This window comes from Quercus lobata, chromosome 5 (genome assembly GCF_001633185.2).
Source record: "Quercus lobata isolate SW786 chromosome 5, ValleyOak3.0 Primary Assembly, whole genome shotgun sequence".
NCBI lineage: Eukaryota > Viridiplantae > Streptophyta > Magnoliopsida > Fagales > Fagaceae > Quercus > Quercus lobata.
In genome coordinates, this window is record NC_044908.1 from 70,192,063 (window position 1) to 70,216,926 (window position 24,864).

The following is a 24,864-nucleotide window of genomic DNA, read 5'->3' on the forward strand; positions in this document are numbered from 1 at the left end:
TTCAAGTACGTGTTAATCAACAAAAGAGCCTAGACAATAATGAAACCATATAAAAAAAAAAAGACAATTACGTAACTTTTTGAAAAAGATTGTCAAATTCTTGTGTTAGCTCTTATTTTCCTTATTTAATTTCTATCTAGAATCACTGAATTTACAAGTAATACCTGCTTGATCGTGGTACTCCAACTATATCTTAACCAAAAAAAAGAAAAAGAGAATCATTAAATCCTTTGGAAAAATGCCAAAAAAAGAGAGAAGGGCATGAAAAACAAATCTTCTAGACTTCTAGTCTAGTAATAGTAGTATTAAAGAGCACCAATATATATATATAATAAATCCATCAAATTTCATTTTACACAGTAAAACAGAATTGCAGTATTGAATTCCTTGGGAAAATTTACCCCACAGTAAAAAAAAACAATAAAATAAAAAAAAACACAGTTTATGACGAATCAGGAGGCACCACGTGGATAAAGATGGAATCAGAAAATGTCAAGGATCTCGAGGATCGAACGGTTGCAGAGGGGACACGAACCTCGATTCAACCAAAGCTCCCTCGAACACACCCTGCAAAAAGTGTGCCCACATGGTATGAACGCTGCGCCTTTCTTCCTCACCATGCACACGCAGCACACCGAATCATTCCCCTCCACTCCACCTTTCTCTCTCTCTTTCTCCTTCTCCGTCATCATCGTCGTCTCCTCATCTCCACCGTCCGTTTCCTCCAGCAATCTCATCAACGAAACCCTGAACGGCGTTCCCGGTGCTGACGTCGTCCCCCCTACGGTGCTGTCTGTAGGCCCCACTGATGCCACTCTCTCCGGTTCATGCGACGCACGAAGTTGTCTCTCAGCTGCCAACGCGGCAGCTAAGTTCATACCCGAACCCGACGTAACCGGGCTCACGCAAAGCGGATCCGGGTTCTGACCCGGTGGAGCCTGGCCCAGGCCCACATCGATAACAACCACGTCTTCTTCTTCGTCGTCGTCGTCGTCGTCGTCGACGATGTTGTTGTCTCTAACATTGGTCCCACCGAAAACCCAGGTGGTCCCACAACAGCCCATTCCTTTCAATCCCAGCCGTTCTTTTAGACTCCTCCGCCTTCTCCTCGTTCCATCTACACCGTCCATTTGCTCCCTCAGAAAACACAGAATCGTTCTCGTCTCTCTTTCTCTCACCACCGATTCCTGCAATATCATACCGAGTTGACTCATTTTCACGCAAACCCAGAAGCCAAAAAAAAAAAAGGAATACAAACACACTACTATAGTCTATATATAAATAAAGCAAGAGTGAAAAGGCTTTTTTGTGAGGTACTACATTAATAAAAACCTACAGGTTTAGATCACACAGTTAAGGTGGAGTTGTCCATGTAAATCCCGTGAGTATCTTAAAGTAGCAGCAAGAAGCGTTAAAACCCCACCTCTCTATGTTTAATTCACAGCAGCGAAAGTGACAAAACCAAACATGGAAAAATGGGGTCCAAAGAAAGCAAAGTTGTTTTTTTGCATAGTTGAGAGACTTGAGAAACTTAGGATAGGTCAATAAATACAGTGTTTTAAACTGATTATGAGGTCCTAGCTAACTCAGTCTTTGAAAAAGATGGGATTTTTGGAGAGCTTGGGAAAGAAAAGGAGGACAAGATAGAAAGAGAAGAAGAAAACAAAAAAGGGAAAGGAATTGGAGAGCTACTTTCACAGAGTTTTTTCTGCTTCTTCTTCTTCTTAATTGTCTTGGAGTTGGAGTAAGGGAACCAATTTTTCTTTGTTTTTTGGTAACTTTATACTTTGTTTTGTGGCAGACTTGGCAATATATTAAAATTAAAATTTTTTTTTATTACATTAAAGTAGTATTTATAAATTATAAGTAGCTTGTGGTTTTTGTAACTTGTACATGGTGTTTTGCCGGCCCCGAAATGAAGTCAAAAGCCATTGAAGCCGGCGCGTCAACCAAGGTTTTGCCACATGGCATCTCCATCACCTAATAATCAGAACTTTGGATAATAATATAATATTATTAATATTAATATTAAAATGAACTTTAAAGTTTACACGTTATATATCTATAAGTTTGGATTTGTTTGTTGCTCAAAAAAGAAAAAGTTTGGATTTGTTTCTAAATTACTAGTTCTTTATTTTTCAAATTTTATAATTTATATCATTATTATTAAATTTCATTTTTTAAAAATTATAAAGGTTATACCAATCATATTTTGGTCGTTAATTTATTTGAAAATGACGTTGTTTTAAAACATATATTTTTTGGTCTATAATTTATTAGTATTTAGAAATACATTTTCTTTTTTGTGGGTTGATAATAAAATTATAAAAAAAATTATTCATTGGAGGAGTATATTAACATTACTATAATAGACAACTGATAGTTTAAGTTACAAGTTGTAATTTAATTCCGTTTTTTTTTATATTAATATTTTTTTTAAATGAATAATTTTTTATAAAATAATTTTTTTAGAAAATTAACTGGTTTTCCTATTTTTGGTAGCAATATAGGAAAATGAGTATATTAACATTACTATAATTGATAGTTTAAGTTGCAAGTTGTAACTTAATTTTGTTTGTTTCGACATTAATATTTTTTTTTAAAATAAATCATTTTTCATAAAACACTTTTTAGAAAACTATCTTATTTTTCTATGTTTGATAACAATCTTAAAATGAGTTGGAAAAATATTTTTTGATTTCCCTTATTTAGCCCCACGTGAGATAATGTTGTTTTCCAATTTTAATAATTAAAAAAAAAAAAAAAAAAAAACCAACTCAATCTCATTTTAAGTTAAATAAAGAAAGTTAAAAGATTGTTTTTTCTTAATTCATTTTTTATGATACTACCAAACATAGGAAAAAAAAAAAAAAAAACTATCTCCACATGAGGTTATCCATTTAAACCATTGGAGAAAATTAATGATCAACTCCTCCCTCCTCTTAAATTATATAAAAAATGATTAATTTTAAAGGGTTTTTATTTTTTATTTTTTTTAGGGACTAATTTTAGAGTGGATTCTCTCCAAATGTACATAATATTTTAACCTATATTAAAATAATAGAATGAGGTGGCATGCTCCACAAGATTCTCAATTTTTATTGAGCTGGTTAGACACGTAAGTCTCCAATTTCAAGCAAAGCGCAGCCTTAGACTGGTGTTTGGTAAGATGACTAGATGAGAGACATCAATCTGATTATATTGTAGTTAAAAAATAAATTGCTTGAATTTTGAATAAGTCTGAAGTTTATCCTTAACTAAATGGTTTGAATTATTGATAAATGATTTTTTTTTTTTTTTTTGGTGAATTGACTCTGATGGATAGAGGGATCTAAATATTATATTAAACACAAAATATACAACCCAACTGTTCTATCTCGTAGGGGTTAACCCCAACACTTTTATTATGTTAAAATTTTTTGAAATTTAGGTTAAATTTGCATTCCTTTTCTCTTTAAATAAATACATAAACTTCCTTTCATATTATAAACACTTTTCACTACATTCTCGAAATAAAAAAAATTAAAAAAATAAATACCTTTCACTAAGGATTAGACTATTTGACTTCAAACATATAACACATGGTATTGGACCAATGTTTGTGTCAAAGAGGATTTTTAAATTTTTTATTCCTCTATAATGTATCCCAAAAAAAAAAAAAAAAAAAACCTTTGTCCAATGAGTCACATCAAGTTCATCTGTTATTTCCCCACCACTGAACGAAGGTTGATGCACTGATTGTGCCAAAAAGGGAGAATTTGCTTCCCAACATAATTTCACTACACATATTCTTCGTCCTGGACAGGGAAAAGAAAATAGAAAGTGTAATTTTCAAATTTTGTCTGACAAGGAAAATGATAAACAAAACTTTAATGCAGTCTGTATGGGAAAATTTAACGGATGTGCCAAAGCAATTGGTCTAGGATATACTTTTAAAAACTTTTTATGAGAAAAGAAACATGTATTTTTACAGTTTTTTATATTTTCCATAAAAATTGTATCCGATTTTTCTTAAAATAGTTTATTTATAATTGCCATAAAAGCATGTAAGGAACCCCTACAGATTTTTAGATAATAATTGTTGTAATACAATTCCAAGTCTATTAATCACATTTAACACATGTTGAAATTATTAATACAAATAGAGAATAATAAGACCATTAGGATTAGGCCATGTGGGCCAATAGAATAGTTTTATGGTACAATAAATACCTATTTGTAATCACATTTCAATGATGGAAGAATAAATTAGTCTCTATCTCTTTATCTATTTCTTTTTCTATAGAGGGTGTCTATCTCAAATTAAGTAAATTTCCTTACAAGCTTTGTCGTCCCCATTAGAAACCACCGGCTTCCTAACAGAGTATTCGTTAACATTGCTTTTAATTTAATTGAACATCATGATTTGTGATCTAATGGGACTCAACACTTTTTCTGGTTTCACTCTCAGTTACCCAACTAGACCCTATTTTCGGTGGTTTCAAATCTAGACAAAGTAGGCATGTTATCATCATCATACATGTCCTACCATGATTAAAGTTCTTCTTAATTAACATTATATGGATCTAAACAATCCAAAGTCAAATTTCTACTTGGAATTAATATTATTAATCGTATCCATGTAAATATTTTTTTGGATCAATGATTGGCAATGCCAATTGGTTGGTCTATGGAGTACAACCAATCATGAAGCCTTTTTTGTTGACACCAACCAGAATAAGGGGAATATCCGTTCAACCAAACATAACCAAATGTCAAATTAATGTGCAATTTTCAATAGTTATTCAGTTTGGATGGTATCACATTTGGTGCTAGGTCGCTAATTTTGATTTTTGAAACAGATTTTGATTGATTTTGCCTCGTCTGGAACCAGACTTACTCGGTCTTTCACAATTCTAATCTAAGTTATACAATCATATATATAATATATTAAAGTGAAAGTTAATCAGAAAACCTAAATTAAATTCTAATTAGATTTTAATTTTGTGCCCAGCATCTTTTTAATTATCCTATTAGATTTTTGTTGTTGTTGAGAATCTCCTATTAGAATTCTTTGAATAACTTGTTATAGAGTTATTTGATGATCAACGACTCAAAAGTCTATTGAAAGGTTTTTGCATTATATATATATATATTTTAATTAATTTATTTATTTTTAAAGAATGGTTGATAGGATTCTAGTAACTCTATAGTGTAGGTATCCTAAAATCTACATAGCTAAGTTATCTTAAAGTTAACTCTCAAACTGGGGGAGAAATTCCCAAAGGGTTCACATTGCAAAATGGACTTCTATTATACAACGGTCAAATCTATTTGGGGCCTAATAGCCATCTCAAATCTTCTTTCTTGCACTATGTGCACAACAGTCTTTTAGGAGGACATTCAGGCTATCTAAAGACCTTGCACAGAATCCAACAAGATTTCCACTAGCCTGGTTTAAGGAAGGACTTAAGGCAGCATATTAGAGAGTGTGACACTTGTTAGAGAATTAAGCATTAGATTTGTAAGCCAGTTGGGTTACTTCAACCTTTGCCCATTCCTTCTACACCTTGGTCAGATGTAAGTATGGACTTTATTGAGGGTCTTCCTAAATCCCACTTGAAAAATGTGGTTTTGGTAGTTGTGGATAGGTTGACCAAATATGTTCATTTCATTCCTTTAGCACATCCTTACGCAGCTTCTAAGGTAGCAGAATTGTATGTGCAATATGTTTTTAAGTTACATGGAATGCCAACTTCTATTGTAAGTGATAAGGATCCCACTTTCAGTTCACAATTCTAGAAGGAATTGATGCAACTGCAAGGAATAGAACTAGTGATGTCTTTAGCCTATCATCCACAGACAATTGGGCAAACTGAAGTGGTGAACAGGAGCTTGGAGCAATATCTAAGGGCATTTACAACTGATAAACGTACTACTTGGATTGATTGGTTGCCTTTAGCTAAATATTGGTTCAATACTAATTTTCACAATTCCACTAAAATAACTCTTGAATATATGGTTATCCACCACCAAGATTAATGGATTATGTTCCTAGAACTACTAGAGTGGAGGCAGTTGATATGCATCTCAAGTCTAGGTAGTAGATATTGTCATTGCTAAAGCATAATTTGGTTTTAGCTCAAGAAAGGATGAAGCTACAAACTGATAGGCATAGGTCTGAAAGGTCATTTGAAGTGGGGGAGTGGGTGTTTTTGAAGCTGCATACTTATAGACAGAAGTTAATAAATCATAAAACTCTTGGCAAGCTAGCTCCTAAGTACTATGGGCCATTCCAAGTTCTGCAGAAGATAGATGAAGTAGCTTACAAGCCGAACCTACCCTCCAATGCGTTAATTCATCCAGTATTTCATGTGTCCTACTTTAACGCCAAATTGGAACAGCAAGTTATCCCCATTCCTACCTTACCAGATATTACTGCAGAAGGCATTGTTAACCCTGAACCTATTGAAGTGCTGCAAGAGAGGTCTCACAGGCTTCGAAACAGAACCATCACTTAAGTATTAGTCTAATGGCAAGGAAGCAATCAATATGATGCAACTTGGGAGAACTTATACAGTTTACAACAACAATTCCCTCACCTTGTGGGCAATGTGCTATAAAGGGGGGGATATTGTTAGGATCATTAGCTAAGTGAGTGAGTGCAAGAAATTGTATAGTGAGTTTCCTATTCTGTTAGTTAGTTACAGCTAAGGGATAGACATGTATTAGTATATAGAGAGTACTTGATGTCCAAGGGAATGAAATAATATCTTTGTCAGTTACATCCTCTCTCTCTCTCTCTCTCTCTCTCTCTCTCTCTCTCTCTCTGTTGGAGGCTAGCTGCCCTCGAAGTCAGCTACTCTATCATAGGTTCTGGTTTTGCAGGACCTTATCAATATATATATATATATATATATATATATACACACACTAGTTTAAGACCCGTGTGTTTCATAGTTTTAGGTATAAACTCATAAAATGTATAATTTTGTTAAAAAAAATAATAGCTAAATGAATTATTATTATTTAATTGAAAGTAAAAATCATGCTACATGTGTGTGTATATATACAAGAAAAAAATTTGAATCCATAAAATAATTGAAACAAAGTTAAGCGTAAACTCATAAAACGTATCATTTTTGTTAAAAAAATAATAGCTAAATAATGAACAATGTTTGTTTATATTTTTCAGTCAAAATGCCCCGATAAAGACATAAGTTGGTGTAACATCAACTCAATGAACATATATTAGTCTAAAATAAAAATATAACTAATGTTTTTGAATGAATAAAGAACAATTAAATAATTATAATCTTATATAAATAAATATAATCACTCCAAAAACACTTATTATAACCATATATAAATATAATCCCTCCAAAAACACTTATTATAACTGTGGGAGCATTTTTTGCTTTAAGGAAACTCATGTTTTACCTAGGCAATTTTTGCTTGTCCCACATTGGAAAGATCTCATCCCTTATAAGGGAGAAAGAGGGATGAGATCTTTCCAATGTGGGACAAGCAAAAATTGCCTAGGTAAAACATGAGGTTCCTTGAAGCAAAAAATGCTCCCACAATAACCATATATAAATATAATCACTCCAAAAACATTGTTCATTAAAAGTGCTTAAATATTATTATTTAAAAGCCAAAAATATATATTTTTGAACTTACTTTCAAATCCGAACGATATAGATCTGTCTTTCTAATTCTAACTATACAATGAAATTGTTTGTAACTCTAAACAGTGGCACTCCTAATAAAGAAATCATTGTTCATTCATAATCAATCTTCTTTTTAATCATGCAAGTCTTGTTATTTCAACATTGTTCAACTACTTAACTCAAAAAATGTATATGGCAAACAACTATAATATACACAACCAAACCAAACTAAATGTACCTATTATTTGAAAGACAGTGCATGTAAAGTGTAAAAAAAATACTTGCCTGTAGGTTGGTGGTGGTGGTAGTGTCATCTTATCCCTGTCTAGCTAATTTTTGTTATAATCCCTTTATTTCATACAAATATCAAAGTGGTATTTCATATGGATTAGTATTTCAATTGTTGGTTTTGGTAGTTAGAAGTTAGCACATGCATAGTTTAAATCACATTAATAAAAAGTTACTAATAAAGTCATAAAACTATAATTAGTATATATTTCTTAGGCTTATCTATTTAGCTTTGTTGCCAAATTGATATCAACTCTTTTATTTTATTTATTTTTTTTAGAAGAATATAACACAACTAAAAACCTGTACACAATAATTTAATTTTAATTTTAAGAATATAATCAAACGTATTCATAATTTAAAATTATGAAACTAACAAAAATCATAAATATAGATATAAATGTAGAAAAAGAACAAAAAATTTACCTATTTGTTTCTTCTGTCACTTTGAGAGATGAAAGTGTGAGTATGTAATGAAAACCTGCACCACTTATTGTGGAAGATAACAAATAAATACAAAATTTTAATACTAAGAGTTGAGTTAATCTATCTATCAATTTCTAATGTGGAATTCATGAAGATATCAAATGAATACAAAAGTTTGATATTATGAATTGGGTTAATCTATCTATCAATTTCTAATGCAGAATTCATGAATTTAAGTACTTGTGTGAGAAGTTTTCATTACTATTATTTTATTTTTATTTTTTTTTGAAGTTAAAGAAAGATAGCTTAACTAAAATGAAAAAATAATAATGATGAAAGAATGCATACCTACGTTGTCATGAGATTTAAGCATTCACATATTAGAGTAAACTTATATATCTAGAGATAGAGTTCCATTTGATATGGAATTTAAATCCTATTGAAATTAATATTTTTAATTCAATCAATGTGTACGTTTGTTGCTATCCCATAAAAAAATGGAATAAAAAAAAGGTCATATATGTATAAGTATATATGTATACTTCTTCATTATATATAGAACTAGTATTATTCCCATGCAATGCACCGCTTGATGAAGATTCATATGTAAGGTCAAAAATTTTAAAATAATTAAATAAATAGTAATAATAAATTATAAAATAAGTAAATAATGTTAGTAAAAAATTTACTTTAAGTTCTGATCATTTAGAGTTTATCTATTTTTATATTTAAAAATTATCTTTGTACTTTGTGTTAATTTCTTAATATGAGATGTGGAATGAGTTTGATTATTTCTATTTGGGCTATTTTTAATTTTTGCCTTAGCCAGCACAAACAATAATAAATAAAATAGTTCCTCAATAATGATTTTTTCCTAGTGATAGTCTAATTGAAAAAATCAATAGACTCACAAATTAAATACAATAACCAAAACCAAAAATAAAAACATACACAAAAAAGTTCAAAAATTGAGAATATAAAAATATAAATAAAAACTTACATAAGAGAACCAAGAATTTAAATGGGTGTAAATTGTTTTGCTTCTTTATAATAGACTTCCTTTGGCATCATATCCTGGAAGGAAATTCAGAAGTAAAGAACAATAAGTAAGATGGATTTATTAGATTAAAACATAAGCGTGAGTTGCATTTTGAAAAAATAAAAATAAAAATAAAAATACAACAACGTGAAGTGTATTGTGTGAGATTTAGTTATGGGAATGGATTATTGGTTAAGAGAGATTGTATCAAAAAGCCATGACTGAATATATATATAAATTCTGAAGATTTTGATAATAAATTTTTTGAAAAAATTTTGATAATAGATTTTTAGTTGGAGTAGAATTTATATCACTAAAACTTAGATGATAAAACTTTATATAAATTAAATTATTGTTAAATCTTACCCATTAGTCAAGAGTTTTGTAGATTAATATCCTAATAAAATATTAATTTAATAAGATGCAACTTGAGAATAAAAAATAAAAAACGTGGATTGTGTGGGATTTAAGTTTAGAAAGTTTTTATAATAGACTTTTAGTTAAAATAGAATATATATTTGATTTAGATTATTTTTAAATCATGCAACTTGAGGAAAAAAACAAAAACAAAAACGTGGGTTGTATGAGACTTAAGTTTAGAAAATTTTGATAATAGAATTTTAGTTTGAATAGAATTTAAATTTAAAATTTAAAATTATTGTTAAATCTTATCCCTTAGTCAAAATGTGGATTTTTTTAGAAAGAAAATGTGGATTGTTGTGTGAGATTTAAGTTTAGAAATTTTTTATAATAAAATTTAGTTTGAATAGAATTTAAATTTGTTGAAATTTAAATGATAAAATTTTACCTAAATTAAACAGTTGTTAAATATTATCTCTTAATTGAGGAAATATATCTTAAGAAAAAATATATAATTAATTTACTAATTAGTGAGAGTAGCCATTTGGCACAATCACAGTTTTTAAGCTCAACTTTTATTATGTAGTATATGATTTTAAGGAGAAGGTGTTTACTTAAACTCAAATCCAAGGAGTCTTACATTATTTACAATTTTTTTATTAGTTTATCAAAAAAAAAAAGTTTGGTAAATCAGAATGAAGTAAGAAAAAATAACATTGCTGTTTTTCCTATTAAAAAAAAACATTTTTTTTTTCTTTTTTTCTTTTGACTATGTAGTAATATATTTTAAGTAAAAATAAATAGTATCAAATAAATTAATAATAAAAGAATTTGATGAAGAATTTGAATTGTAATCAAATTAAGATTTCTATCAACTTAAAAATTATAGGAGGAGAAAATAAGAACAAAAAATTGTATTTATTTTTTTTTAAATCTAAAAAGATTCTTGCAATTTAGTGAAGTCACTTGGTGTAACCACAGCCTCTAAACCCAACTTTTATAGTAAAGTCACTTGACATAATCACAGTTTCTAAGCTCACTTTTTATTATATAGTATATAGTATGATCCCACAATATGGTAAGGAATTTTATTTTCATGGGACATAGCATAATGCCATTGAATCAAAAGGTTCTTGAAAATAAATTTACAAGTTGAAAATATAAATGATTTCAGGCCCTTCCCATTTGAATCCAATTGGATAGAGTTTTTTTTTTTTTTTCAATGTTCAAGATTGTGGGCTATTTAGGGTGCTTTCCAAATTTACATAGCAAAAATACAAGTCCAAAAATAATATTTTGGGCTGTTTCATTTATAGAAGGGAAATGAATATAATTTCCTAACCAATAAAAGATGGGCTACTAGAATTACGCATCCAAAATATATAGAAGTGGAGCAGCATTAGGCGATAGCCCATGATTGTTATGGGGATTTTTTTTTTGGGCCAAAAGATTATTATGGGCCTTAAGACTTTGAAATGTAATTTGTCAACAGCCCAGGCTCAGCTCATTTCGATGTCGAAGTGTTTTTTGCTTGCCCATGACCAAACCAAGTACAATAATTTTTTTTTTTTTTTTAGCTCAAATAGAAATCATAATCTAATGAATCTAATATACTACCCCCACCCCCTCTCACTCAGAACCATTTGAATTTGGGTCCTCAAACCCCACAAGCCTTCAAGGCTTGGGGAAGTACCATTCCGCTTAACATAGGGATGGCAATGGGACGGGGCTGAAGGATGGAATCTTCGCCACTGCCCCACATGGTTTTATTTTGTCCCATCCCTATCCTGCCCTGCCTTGTCCCGCATAACGGAAAAAATTTTCTTACCGCATTTCCACCCCTTGGGGCCCCACAAAGCCCTACCCCAACCCTTAAAACTTTTCCTCTTGTTAATTTGCCCACAACTATTACAATTTTTTATAGTAAAACCTTTTTCATTGATAGAAATATACTTGAAATTATAAATAAATTTATCCTATCAAATCAAACTAATTTTTATCAAAAACTAAATATTCAATAGTATATAAATTTGTTTCTAATAAAGACAAAACAAAAAAAAACAAAAGAAGAAGAAGAAGAAGAAGTTCAAATTGGTACCTTATTTTCAACCTTGCTAGAGAGAAAAAAAGAGGTTGGATATAATAAAATAAGCTAATAATATGTTTGTTTAAATAGTAGAGGTTTTAGGATGTGAAAAATTTATAGTTAACCCATATCAATGTCGAGCGGCGTAGCGATGGGGTAAGGTGGGTCTAAAAAGTTTAAACTCATCACAATCTCGCCCCACCCTGCCCTATGGTACGGGACTAAAATCTCACCATATCCTTGCCCTACCACCTTTGCAAGAGTGGAGAAAACCCACGCAAGGCGAAGCGAGGAGGTTCAAGGCAAAATTGCCATCCCTAGCCCAACGTGGGCGATGGTCAAGTACAATAATTCATTAGAGCATCAACACATCATTCTTTAAATATAACAGTAGCATAATCAATGAATGATCAAAATACAAAGAAATGACCATGCTTATCTAAGTTTAATCCCATTTCACTGTTTGTTATCCATCATGTAATGAGCTTGCTCATCATTTAGGTCGTTGGACATGCATTTCTCCAACTTGGGATCCCCAACCCATCTCTTCTGTCTTTTCATGAGTTTTTTTGTAAGGAATTTGATGAATTAGTTCCATTTTTTGTCTTTGCTTTTTTATTTTTGGGGTCTGGGCCTTCTTACTTATTAGTAAAAAAAAAAATTGAATCCCAATTTAATGCCCTGCCTTGATTGCATTTTCTAGAAGACTAGAACAACATTAATTGCACTGTAACTTCTTTACACATTTTATTTCCCACTCCTATGTAACATTGTTTGTTTTCTTTTGCTAAGTTCATTCCTATGTAATCATTTTTTTTCCCAGGGAATACTCTTATATAACTCAAGATACTAGAATTGGGAACTTTAAAAAAAAAAAGAAAAAGAATCGTTCCTAGAGGCATAACCCTCATGTCCCAAATAATATAAATTACACAAATTAAATCAAATCACCAAATATAGTGCTTAAAAGTTACAATTGACTTAGAAAATTTTAAGGTCCAGAATAATGTTTAGTTTGCTGGGCCATTGGCTACAACTTCAATTCGTACCAATGCCAATTATGCTTACAAGTCTAGCAATTAAATCTTTTATATTCGTTTCTTTTAATGTTATCCTTTCTCATCATGATCAATTAATAATTATGCCTACAAGTCCAGCAATTAAATCTTTTATTCCTTTTTTTTATCCAAAAAAATAATATTTAATTCCTTTTTTGAATGTATTATGTTATGCCACTCTTGCTTTTAATGGAGCTCTGGGTTTTTCAGTGGGGTTGAGGTTGTTTAGGACTGTTTTTCTGAGTTTTCCAATGGCTTTCTGTGAGTTTTTCAGTGGGTTTGCAGAGTCATTTTTTTGGGATTTTGGATTGTGTTGGTTTTTTGGTGATGTTTGGCTAGTTTTTGGAGGCTATTTACTGGGTTTTTGACTGACTTTCTTGTAAGTTATTTGGTATTTGTTGGAGGCCAAGAATTTGGTTGTCTGGAAGAGAGAATCGATTTGTTGCATTCACCCTATGCATTGGATTTGGACAAGTGTTCCTAGGCCACCATGAGATAAAAATCTCCGTAGTTTGTAACTTTTTTGCATGAAAATATGTCACGTCCCAAACCCAAAAGGATCCAAAGTATGAGAAATACATCCCAAAGGTACTTGTAGAATTTTTTTTTTTTTTTTTTTTTGACAATTCAATCAAAACAATTCATACCAAGTACCAACATCAAGAATTTTCATGATAATTTTGATGGTGACAAAAAACATCAACTCCTGAACTCGTCCATATGGCTCGTCCAATTAAAGACAAGCTAGGACGAACCAGACAAGCAAAGTGACCATACCAAGCGTCCTTGCTAACCTCGTCTGTCTTTGGATGGACGAGATCCCATGGGAATCTTATCCATCCTTAATCATTTGGATAAGGACAAGCCATCCTAGATAGTGTCGTCCGTCCTTAATGAAAGATGGACGAGTTCACTGGATTAAACTACTAAGTGCCAAATTCTACATTAACTACTATGGAACGAGCCGTCCAACTGAGGTAATTTCCATAGCGATTATGGAAGTTACCCCCAATTCTCCGGACTCCTCGACATTAGGAATGGTTATTAAGCAGATAACCGTTCCACACATACTATATAAGGATTCTTCGATGAGAGGTAAGGTATTCAGACATTTTTATTCAAGAAAATACTCCCTTCTTACAGAGAATTCCAAGTTCACTAACTTCACCATCGAAGGACTTTTGGCCGGTCCCCACCGGTCTCCTCTGATTCAGTGTTCTTGTTTACAGGATACAGCCCAAAGATCATCATCATTCGAGACTCATCAACCTACTGATATCCAAGGAACTATCAAATTTTATTAAAGATACTCCTAAAGTAAGTCAGAGTTCTATGCAATAATTACAAGGACCATTGGCCACAAAAGAATGGAGGTATGAATAAATATAATTACACATCATTAACTTATCCCATTAGTGGAGATAAAAGTCATCACCACTATTAGATACAAAACGAGTCAAATCTACTTTAAGATGTACATCATCTAAATATCACAATCACAAAATTCCAACCTCTATCAGTAGTTAGTCTAATTATTGCTAGCCACAAAAACCTGTCTCAAAATGATTGTTGCATACTCTAAAAAAGTTTGTAAACGAATGGAATGAGACAGAACCTAGTAAGTAACATAATTAATAGGGTGGGGGAAATGCAAATTTCATGATGAGAAATAGTTTAGAAAGCATGTTAGTTTAGGAATTTCTAACATGAATATTGCAATATCATTTTAAATAATAATATGACAAAGAATGATTAACTAATGAAACACAACTTCTAAAAATAAATAAAATGAAACTATATATATAATCTTTGAGCACTAACAATATAATTCCAAAGTCATAAAATCTAACATAAGGCAAATTATCACAAATATACCACACTACCACATTGAGGTTAGGAGATCCACCCATTCACAATTGGTATGATATTGTCCTCATTGGTATGTAGTTTCTTGGGCCCCATGGGCAATAACTTCATCCATACCCTCAAGGGTTCACCCCCCCCCCCCCCCCCCCAGCCGGCAATGGGCCATAGGGAAAACACGTCAAATATGATCTCTTTTGCATGTGCTCTTTTGGCCCCATGAGCAGTAACTACAGCCATACACAATCAAAAAACCTCTTCCCCCCATGGGCAGTAAAGAAGAATACGTCATTTAAAGTGAAAGGGCATTAACCTAGATCTGATTCCATTGTCATAAAGACTGTGGAAATCAAATCGGGTGATCACCAGGAAATCACACATAACATAGGATTAAAACAACATAAAGCTCATAGGTTACATTTGCTTTCAAATACATAGTTTATATCCAGGTAGTTTTAGAAAAACCTTAAACAACCAAAACCTCCACATAGTTTGTAAGGTTTCCAAATTCATTCCTTGTTAACAAGATTTTCTACCAACTTCCCAAATAATACAAGACAAGATAAGCACCTTTAAATTTTCCAATATACCATAAAATCCATGAATTCATTATCAAATATTAAATCAAAGATGCTCATATTTTTCATGTCAACAATTCATAAATTTCCCCATATGCAATATTAAACATGATGTGCTTTTTATATATAATCATCTACACAACACTTCTTAAGAAAACATAATCCCACAAATATTTTTTCAAAATGTGTTTGACTCAAAAACAATGTTTATGCAACATGGTTATTTTCCAAAAATCCAAGTAAAAAGCTACTTACCTTACAACCTGCAAAAAACCTAATTCTCCAAGCTCCAAAGGAGATAAGTTAGAGCCTAAATAATACCAAGTAAACCTATCATGATAAGCATAAAACTTGAAATTGCATCTAGCTACGAATTAGGAATTGCCAAATAAGCAATTAATTAGGCAAGTCTAGTATTTAACCTCACAGATAATGTATTCCACTTCCAAAGTTTCTCAACAATATAATTTACAAGGCATATACTTCAATTTATAAACTTAAGTCATTCAAGGTATTCTCTCTAACATCAAAACCTCAAAACTTTATAAGTAGTTCCTACAAGAATTACACAACATCATCAAGAGACCCATGACACCAAAATCACAATATACTCCAAGACAAACAATTTGAAACTAGCTCCTAATAAACCACAAAAATTATATTTACCATATATTTTACATTATAAAGCCAAACTCCCCAAATCTTCACCATAACAAGCCTTAGATAGCCACCATTTGTAAAAACCATAAACTCACTCATCAAATAAATCCACCAAGACAAAACCCATATACATAATCACAAGAATATCACTTCCAAAGCTTAGATTAAAAGAATCTCAAGCAAAAGTATTAAAACCCACGAAAAAGATTATGAATTTTTACCTCAAATAAAAGAGAGGAAGAGGCAAAGGTTCCTAAGGAGTTTTTTTTGGTGATCTTGCTGGAAAAATGATGGTGGAGATGGTGGTGAGGAGTGGGTACCAGTGGGAGAATGAGGGAGTGTGGGAGAGGAGTGTTGGTTCTGTTTGTGAGAAACTGAAAAAGAAAAATTGGAGAGGACCACTAAGTTGATTTTTGTGTGGTGGGGAAGCATATGGGGTGGGTGGGTCACATGGGGTCTCAAAAATCTGACCCTACCCCCTTATTTTTATTTAAATAAAGGGTTGGGATGTTACAAAATATCTTTAGGACATTCTAAAACTTTGGGCACTTAGCTTCATCATAAGTTGCCACATGTCATGATCTTGCCAAATTACATTAATATATCTCTTGGACATTCTAGAACCTTGGACACTTGATCTCATTATAAGTTGCCACATGGCATGATCTTGATATTTTAGAACCTTGGACACTTGGCCTCATCATAGGTTGTCACATAGCATGATCTTGGGAAATTGCATGAAAATATCTCTCAAACATTCTAAAACCTTGGACACTTGGTCTTATCATAGGCTGCCACATGGCATGATTTTGACAAATTACATGAAAATATCTCTTTAACATTCTAAAATCTTGGACACTTGGCCTTATCATTGGCTAACACATGGCATGATCTTGACAAATTGTATGAAAATATCTCTTGAACATTCTGGAACCTTGGACACTTGGGCTTATCATAGGCCACCACACAGCATGATCTTGAAAAATTGCATGAACAAGACCACAACAATTTAAATGTGTATTCATATAACAATTAATTGAAAATTAGCATAACATGAAAAAAGAGTACGATCTTGATTGAATTTGGACACGCTAAATTAAATGAAAAATGAATTTCCAAGGAACACACACTTCTCCAGTAAAAATTGTGGGATCAATTCAATTAAGAGTGTGTTTGGCACGAGCTTATAAGCTCAACTTTTAGCTTTTTTTAACTTTTATGTATAACTTTTTTCCCACCTTTCATCACATTTTCAATTTTTTTATAAGGTACAAGCATATTTTAGCACACTTTCAATAAAAAGTTTTCAATTTCAACTAAATAAGCTAATCTCAAATAGACCCTAAATATAATAATTTAATTAAGAATAATTGGACCCAAAGAATGCGATGAATTGCGTTCCCTAGAAAAATCAAGTAATTTTGAAAATTAAAATTTGACTTTCTAGCATGTATAGGGGCAATTTAAGGGAAAGTAACACAAGTTTCAATGCAATAATGCACATTCTCCATGAAAGATTCAATGAGACAATTTTCATATTTTCAATTCGCCTAATTCAAGCATGACTTTTGTTCGAGGACAATCAATTTGTAGGGGATTTTATGGTCTTTAATTTAAACTTAGTTAATCCCATAAAATTGATTGCAATCAATAAAAAACACGGTTTAACTATTAAATTCACCAAATCCTTAATTTTAAGCTCATTTTTTCACAAATTTTTGGGTCCGGCAAAATACAATTTCGACACCCCAATAAAATAGATTTTTTTTAAGAGGAAGAAAATTAGATAGCTAGATGGAGTGATGGACCAGGCCATCATCTTACTCTGGGCTAAAGATCCACTTAGGAAGTAAAGAGATAATATGGTCACATCAGCATTAAAAAAGCTGCCCAATGTCCAAAATTGTGGGCTATGTAGGGTTTTTTTTAATGGGCAAGTACCTTAGGTTCCCTTTTAATATTAAGACATGTGCCTATTTAACTAAGCACGCTAAACAACGTTAAAATTTTGCATGGATTGAGCAGTATTCTTCTCTGTTTCACGAAGTGAAACTCTTGCAATCCCCCTCTTCTATCTCTACTAGAAATCAAGCACCCATACCCTTTTGAAGGGAAATCAAACAATTTTGATAGACTTGCTTTGATAGGAGTGGTGTTGGGCTGGGAATTCGAATCAAAGGTGGAACTCAAGGCTTTGTAAATTGTAAGGTGGGAGACAACATATCGGTAGTTTCCCATACTCGAATCTAGCCCCTTTGATCCATAACAATGGATCTTCTCCATTATACACAAGTTTTGGGTGGTTATGCAAAAACACAGGTTCTGGGTTTGAAGATTAATTAGAGTTTAGGTTCAATTTTTTTAGGTTAGATGAGAGAATTAGTCAAGAATTACCGATTTAGCATTGTAATTGATAAATTCACGGTTGTAAATGGAGGTTATGCAAACTCACTTCAGTAATTTATCCAATTTAGGGTATTTGTTGATTTTTTTTTTCCTACAACTTCAACCAGTTGGAGAGAGGGTGTCAAGATTCGCTGTCCATGGTTTTTGTTGACATGTTCCAAACTATGGTCACAATGTTTGGTCAATGTGATATCACTTGGAAGAATGAGCCATCAGATCTCTTTCTAAAGTTATATTTTCAAGACTAATGTCCACCTAATCTCTTTCCAAAGATATATTCTCATAAGCCAAGCAATTGGGTGCATGAAAATTCTGCTACTGCTGGTGGATATGACGAGTTCCACAGTTTGTTACAATCGAAGGTGGTCACTGACAGCTGTTCAAGAGGGTATGGGTGCTTGATTTCTAGCAAGGAGAGGAGTGGATTGCTTGAGTTTTGTTTCTTGGGAGAATGAACTGTTGGATATATATATTATACAATATAGAAATTCTACTATAATATAATTTAAGTGTATATGTGTGAAGCTCTCTTCTAGAGGCTTGTACTCTAACCTTTACCTCCCACATTTCATAAATACTTATATTTATGAAATAACCATCATACTAAGGGTGTATAATAGACATATCTTAATATTAAAATAGAAACCTAAGCCACTATGGGTGTGTTTGTATTGCGTTTGCTGCGTTTGCGTTTTACTTTTTACGTTTTCTCCTTTTTTTTTTTTTTTTTTTTGGTTCACGCGTTTTCTCCCTCACAAGCGGCTACTGTTCATGTACTGTACATGAACAGTAACCGCAACATTTGACCAGATTTACGTGAACAGTGCATTCGTGCACTGTTCACGGACCCACAAATTTCATTTTTTATCAATTTTTTCATTAAAAATGGGTCCCACGATACTATTCACACATTTAAAAATTATTTTGCTACAGTGTTTTCAGTTTTCAGTTTTCAGTTTCAGCAAAATAAGTTCTATCCAAACACACACACTATATGTAAGTTTTGCAATTTCCTAATTTACATAGCAAAAATCCCAGAGCCCAAAAATAATCTTGTGGGCTATTTCATTTATAGAAGGGAAAGATGGGTTAGTAGAATTACGCATCCAAAAGATAAAGAAGTGGAGCTGCATTGGGTGTTAGCCCATGATTGTTATGGGCTTCGTTTTTGTTCTTTCTAGCCGAAAGATTATTATGGCCTTAGATTTTAAAATGTAATTTGCCGACAGCCCAGTCTCGGCTCATTTCGGTGTCAAAGTTTTTTGTTTTTTTCCTTGCCCATGTCGCAACCCAAGTACAATCATTGATTTTTTTTTTTTTTTTGACTGAAGTACAATCATTGATTAGAACGTACACAGGCTGTATCAATTTTGCCATTCAAATCCCAGCAGCATAATCAATGAATGAACGATCACAACACAATGAAAGGTCCTTTGGACAAACGTGTTCAGAGCAAATATTAATAGTCTTGTTAATGGGTGTTTTTAAAATTGTAACGATTCAATTCGCGACGGTCCCAAAACAGTATTGGATTCGTACGTAAAAGGGCCCAAACAATATAATTTGTAAAGCGTGGATTTGAAAGGCTAGACCTTGGTCACCGAACGGTGGTTGGTTGTGGTATTCATACAGAATTAAACCATATTCGCTCGGGGAGTTTTTCTCCTCGAGACGGTCCAGGAGGCTCTGGTTCTTGGCCTTTTTTCCTGCCCCTTCCTCGGATTGCTTGCTTCCCCTTTTATATTAACTTGTATCCCTTATCCAACGTCCACGTGTAGGTTCGACTTTCCAGGACTGATACTTGTCCCATCGGCCCCTACCCAAAGTGGTTGGGGGTGGTTGTAAAAGCTGAAGAGTATGGTTCTATCAGGTGCAGAGTATTCAATGGCAGTAATGACAGCTTTCCCTTTGTCCTTGGTCGTCATACTGTCCATCGGTCCTTTCTCTATCAACATAGATATTTTAGGTTTTTCCCAAAACTGTTCATATACCATTCTTGCCCTTTCTTTCAGGAAGACCTCAGGGATGCCGAGGACAGAATCATCATCGGCTATGTCTCAAGAGTACTTGGATTTTTATTATACGTCATCGGCTATATCCCTCCTCGACTCGGGCCTTCGGCCTCAATGTAAAAATGGGCCAAGATCACAAATTATTGGACCCCACAAAAATAATTATTAATAAATTATTTTTTAAAAAATTTTGATACTATGAAAAAATAATTAAAAAAATTAACAACTTTTTTCTTATCTCATAATTTTTTAAAAATATTTTATAAACCAATATTATTTATTTATTTTTGCATAATATAAATCAATATTCTTAGGATATTTAAAAATAACCAAGTTTATCTAAATTTTGAATCTTTTTAATTAATCCATAAGACGATCACGATAGTTATCTATCAGATATATTTGGTAATCGTCATTTATACTTTTATAGTATTTATTAGTATTATTTGGCACCATTATCCCCCCAATGTAGTGGCCTGCCTTGATTGCACTTTCTAGAAGACTTTTTTTTTTTTTTTTTTTTAAGGGAATCTTTCTGAAAGACTAGGATAACATTAACTGCACTCTGTGCACAATTTTGTGTTATATAGGCCTTATTGAGCGTGCTCGAACTACTTCTCTCTAGGTGCTCTCCAGGTGCTGAGATAAAAACTCTCACCATCAAATCACAACGTTGTGTGGTTTTTATTTTCACTCCTATGTATAAAAGTTTGTTTCTAGAGACGCAAACTCGTGACCCAAATAATATAAAATATACAATAATCAAATCAGCAAACATAGTGCTTAGCACAAAGATCATTCCAATTTTTTTTAAAAAAAATTAATTAAAAGCTGAAATGAGGAACACATTGCGTTCATGCTTCATGCTTCATGCTTCATGCTTGATCTCATGGTAAGCAGGACACAGATAATTTGTGCAAATTCTGTTGACCCATCGCACATTCTCCACCAATATTATAAGTGTACTATAGACCAAACAAATCACGTTCATGCCAAATTCACATTACAAAACAGACCCTTTCTTGTCCTACATGAAGTAGGCTTATTTTCCTCCAATGCCTTCGATCCACGTGTCAAACACATGGACAACCTCTATGTCCCCAAGTGATTTGTGCACGCACGTTTCTTTGTGGTACACTGGTACGTTTCTTCTGGCGACACTGTTGTCAAAGTCAACATTGCCCTCATCATCAAAGAGAAAGAACTCCATTATTTTAGGGACAAAATAGTCATTTCGTTCATCAATTGCCCCAAAAAACTGACCCTTTTAAATTTAATACTCGTACTAGGTAGTCGGAATAGTTGCTCAGTACAGCTCTGTAATTAGCGGTTGTATATTAACTCTACTCTCTGTTCTAAACCCAGAGTTCACACACCTCTCTGTTCTCTCAAGCAAAGAAAAACCCAAATCAACACTGAAAAAATGGCCTTTGTGTCACAGTTAAGCCAATTCACTCTCTCAGCGGTCACTCCAAAAACCCAATTCACTCCCAGAGCGTCAGTTTTTGCGCCAAATTCTGTTAAAATCGGAGCGAAACGGATCGAGAAAACCCGAATTTGGACCGGGGAATTGGTCCGGGAGAGGCCGAGTTTCCGGGTCAGAGCGGGGAGCGAAGAGGAGTTGGGTCCTGAGGAGGAGGAGGGGCCCGCGGTGGCAGTGGCGGAGGTAGAGGAGGAGGTGAAGCCGGTGGAGCCAAGCGAGATCGATAGGCTGAAGAAGGCTTTGGTGACCTCGTTTTACGGGACTAACCGAGGGCTAAGTGCGACGAGCGAGACAAGAGCCGAGATTATCGAGCTTATCACGCAGCTGGAGGCGAAAAATCCCACCCCTGCACCCACTGAGGCCTTGACTCTTCTCAATGGAAAATGGATTCTAGCGTAAGTGTTTGTTTACACTGTTCGAACTCTCAGGATTACCTGCTCTGATAATATCATATATAAACACGTGCAGCAAAAGCTTAAAAGTGATAGGAAATTCTGAAACTTTGTTTAATTGGATCTTAGTAGAGAATTAACTAAGAAAATTTCATAAAATTTTAGGAGTTCTAGACCTGATAGTAAAAAAGGGGATAATATCATTCGATGAATCTTGTTTGGAAACTAAGAAATTTTTTTGTTGGTGGAGTGGTGTATTAGACTATTAGTATATGAGTTCTTCTATGGTCATAATCTCACAAGTCACAACATTTTTACCCAAAAAAAATGAGGTGTTAGTCTAACCTAAGTTAAAATAAAATAAGAAAGATTATACCCGGATCCAACATAAATCAAAACAAGGTTGTTCTGAAAATGTAATGAGATTTTTGTTGTGGCTATAAACTTTCTCTATACTATAGTAATTGCTTAGTAAGATTCTTGTAGAGTAAGAATATTTTTGTAGACAGCATTCCAGTAGGTGTTCATGATTCAACCGGCAATATGAGATTGTATTTGTGTCTTGCAGTTTGATCTTTTACTCCTTGATTAATGCCAATGGGCTCTAGTTAAAATGCACTCCCGATCAAATAATGATTAAATCATTAAATTCATAATTTTCTAATAGCTTAAGTTTTGTGAGTAATCAGTAGTGAAAACAAAGATATAAAAAATGAGATTTGAAAGAAATATGTTCAGATGACATAGTTGAGACAATAGAGCCGCATGTTCTACTACAGTGAAACTAAGCGACTCACTAAAGGCAAAATTTATGAAGTTTTGACTAGACATCCATTTGAACTACAATTGTTTAAGGTAGAAAAGAAAGACAAGACATCGGTTTGTACTACAATTATTTAATGTAGAATAGACTTCTTATATGTACTTGTTAGTGTTAGAAGACAGACAGGAATCCAACTCTAGGCTGTTTGTGACTTGTGATGATCAAGTTGCTTAGTAATTTGGTTTGGCCCCCTTCATTGAATTCAGACATCCACTAAAGCTAAAATCCACAGGACTTGGGTTGTGTACAAACTTTGTAGCCAGTATCAAAATGATCAACTCAAGAATGGTGCATCTTTACACTCATCTAGTTCTTGTTACCTGAGGCATGCATACTTGCATAGAGGTCTCTAGATCTGGTAATGTTTTTACATATGGCATTCCGCTATTTTTAAATTATAGGTCTGGCACAGATAATTAATTTGAAGCAAAACCTAAAAAATTTGATTTGGCCAAGGGCCTTGTAGCTGAATTAGCACCTCTTTATGCACAAAGTGCTTGGGGTCTAGGGAGAAAGGGTTCAAGATGCAGGGTTAGTAGCATATTCTAATTATCTCTCAAAAAAAAAATTGGTATGACGTTGTTGCTTAATTTGTTAGCTATTTGCTGAGAAATGGGTTGTAGTTATCCTTGGAAGTTGATGTATAGCAACAGTTAATATCAGAAATATATTATGAAACAACAAGATTTGTTTTATTTCTCATAAGAGTTCTCATATTTCTTCTTCTAGTACTCATGAGAATAGTCATGTACATGTTGAATTTGAATTTTGTGTGTGGAGCAGGTACACATCTTTTGCTGGTTTATTCCCATTGTTGTCGAGGGGTACACTGCCCTTAGTGACGGTAGAAGAAATATCACAGATAATTGACTCAGAAAATTTTACGGTCCAGAATATTGTCCAATTTGCTGGGCCATTAGCTACAACTTCAATTAGTACTAGTGCCAAGTTTGAAGTCCGAAGTCCAAAGCGTGTGCAGGTTTTATTTTCGTTTCTTTTAATGTTATCCTTTCTCATCAATCACTAATTATGCCTAGAAGTCCGGCAATCTAAAGCTATAGATTATTTCTTGCATATATGGTTCAAATCTCTGTTAAGGACCCCACATTAAAGGGGGCAAAACAAAATTATATTCCAAGTACCTTCTGCATTCAGAGATTCTCTTTGGCCATGTTGTTCTATCACACCTTAGAGAACTTTGAAGCTTTGGATTTAGCTCTAAACTATCCCTTTCCTTTTTTTTTTTCCTCCCTCTATTCAGATCAAATTTGAAGAAGGTATCATTGGGACTCCCCAATTAACTGACTCCATAGTGATACCCGAAAATGTGGAATTTCTGGGGCAAAAGATTGACTTTACACCCTTCAAGGGCTTAATCAACTCTGTTCAAGACACAGCTTCATCTGTTGCAAAAACCATTTCCCGCCAACCACCATTGAAGTTCTCTTTCTCAAACAGCAATGCTGAATCATGGTTACTTACCACATACCTTGATGAAGAACTTCGAATTTCAAGGGGAGATGGTGGCAGTGTGTATGTTCTCATCAAGGAAGGCAGCTCCCTCTTGACAGCCTGAGCAAACTTAAATAGTCTTTTATAATTTCTTATAAGGATACTGCCTCAACAAAGGCATTTTATGTAATAAATCTATGGTGATGAATGTAGACTGGATCTCTGATATGGTGTTTGTAAAGATATGAAAGAGTATATCTATAACTTAAATTGGCTTTCAATCTTAGGT

At 33.1% G+C, this 24,864-nt stretch overlaps 2 protein-coding genes and 1 long non-coding RNA gene across 4 annotated transcripts; 1 reads left to right on the forward strand and 2 right to left on the reverse strand.

The window, feature by feature from the left end:
• Nucleotides 1–319: 319 nt before the first annotated feature.
• LOC115992401 lies at nucleotides 320–1,802 on the reverse strand. 2 transcript variants are annotated; one of them, XM_031116593.1, is made up of 2 exons: nucleotides 1,424–1,802; nucleotides 320–1,187 (listed from the first exon to the last, which is right to left on the reverse strand). In XM_031116593.1, the coding sequence occupies exon 2, from the start codon at nucleotides 1,128–1,130 to the stop codon at nucleotides 483–485; it is 648 nt and encodes a 215-aa protein (XP_030972453.1). In that variant the 5' UTR covers nucleotides 1,131–1,187; nucleotides 1,424–1,802; the 3' UTR covers nucleotides 320–482. The 2 variants fall into 2 exon arrangements, with proteins under 2 accessions (XP_030972453.1, XP_030972452.1); XM_031116592.1 differs by having other exon boundaries at nucleotides 1,337–1,429.
• An 11,744-nt stretch (nucleotides 1,803–13,546) lies between these two features.
• Nucleotides 13,547–16,407, reverse strand: LOC115992413. The gene is made up of 2 exons (XR_004092503.1): nucleotides 16,229–16,407; nucleotides 13,547–14,178 (listed from the first exon to the last, which is right to left on the reverse strand). It is a non-coding gene; the product is annotated as an uncharacterized LOC115992413 (long non-coding RNA).
• Nucleotides 16,408–21,707: 5,300 nt separating this feature from the next.
• LOC115992392 (plastid-lipid-associated protein, chloroplastic-like) lies at nucleotides 21,708–24,864 on the forward strand. The gene is made up of 3 exons (XM_031116580.1): nucleotides 21,708–22,303; nucleotides 23,907–24,102; nucleotides 24,385–24,864. Exons 1-3 carry the CDS (start codon nucleotides 21,849–21,851, stop codon nucleotides 24,697–24,699), a joined length of 966 nt encoding a protein of 321 aa, XP_030972440.1. The 5' UTR covers nucleotides 21,708–21,848; the 3' UTR covers nucleotides 24,700–24,864.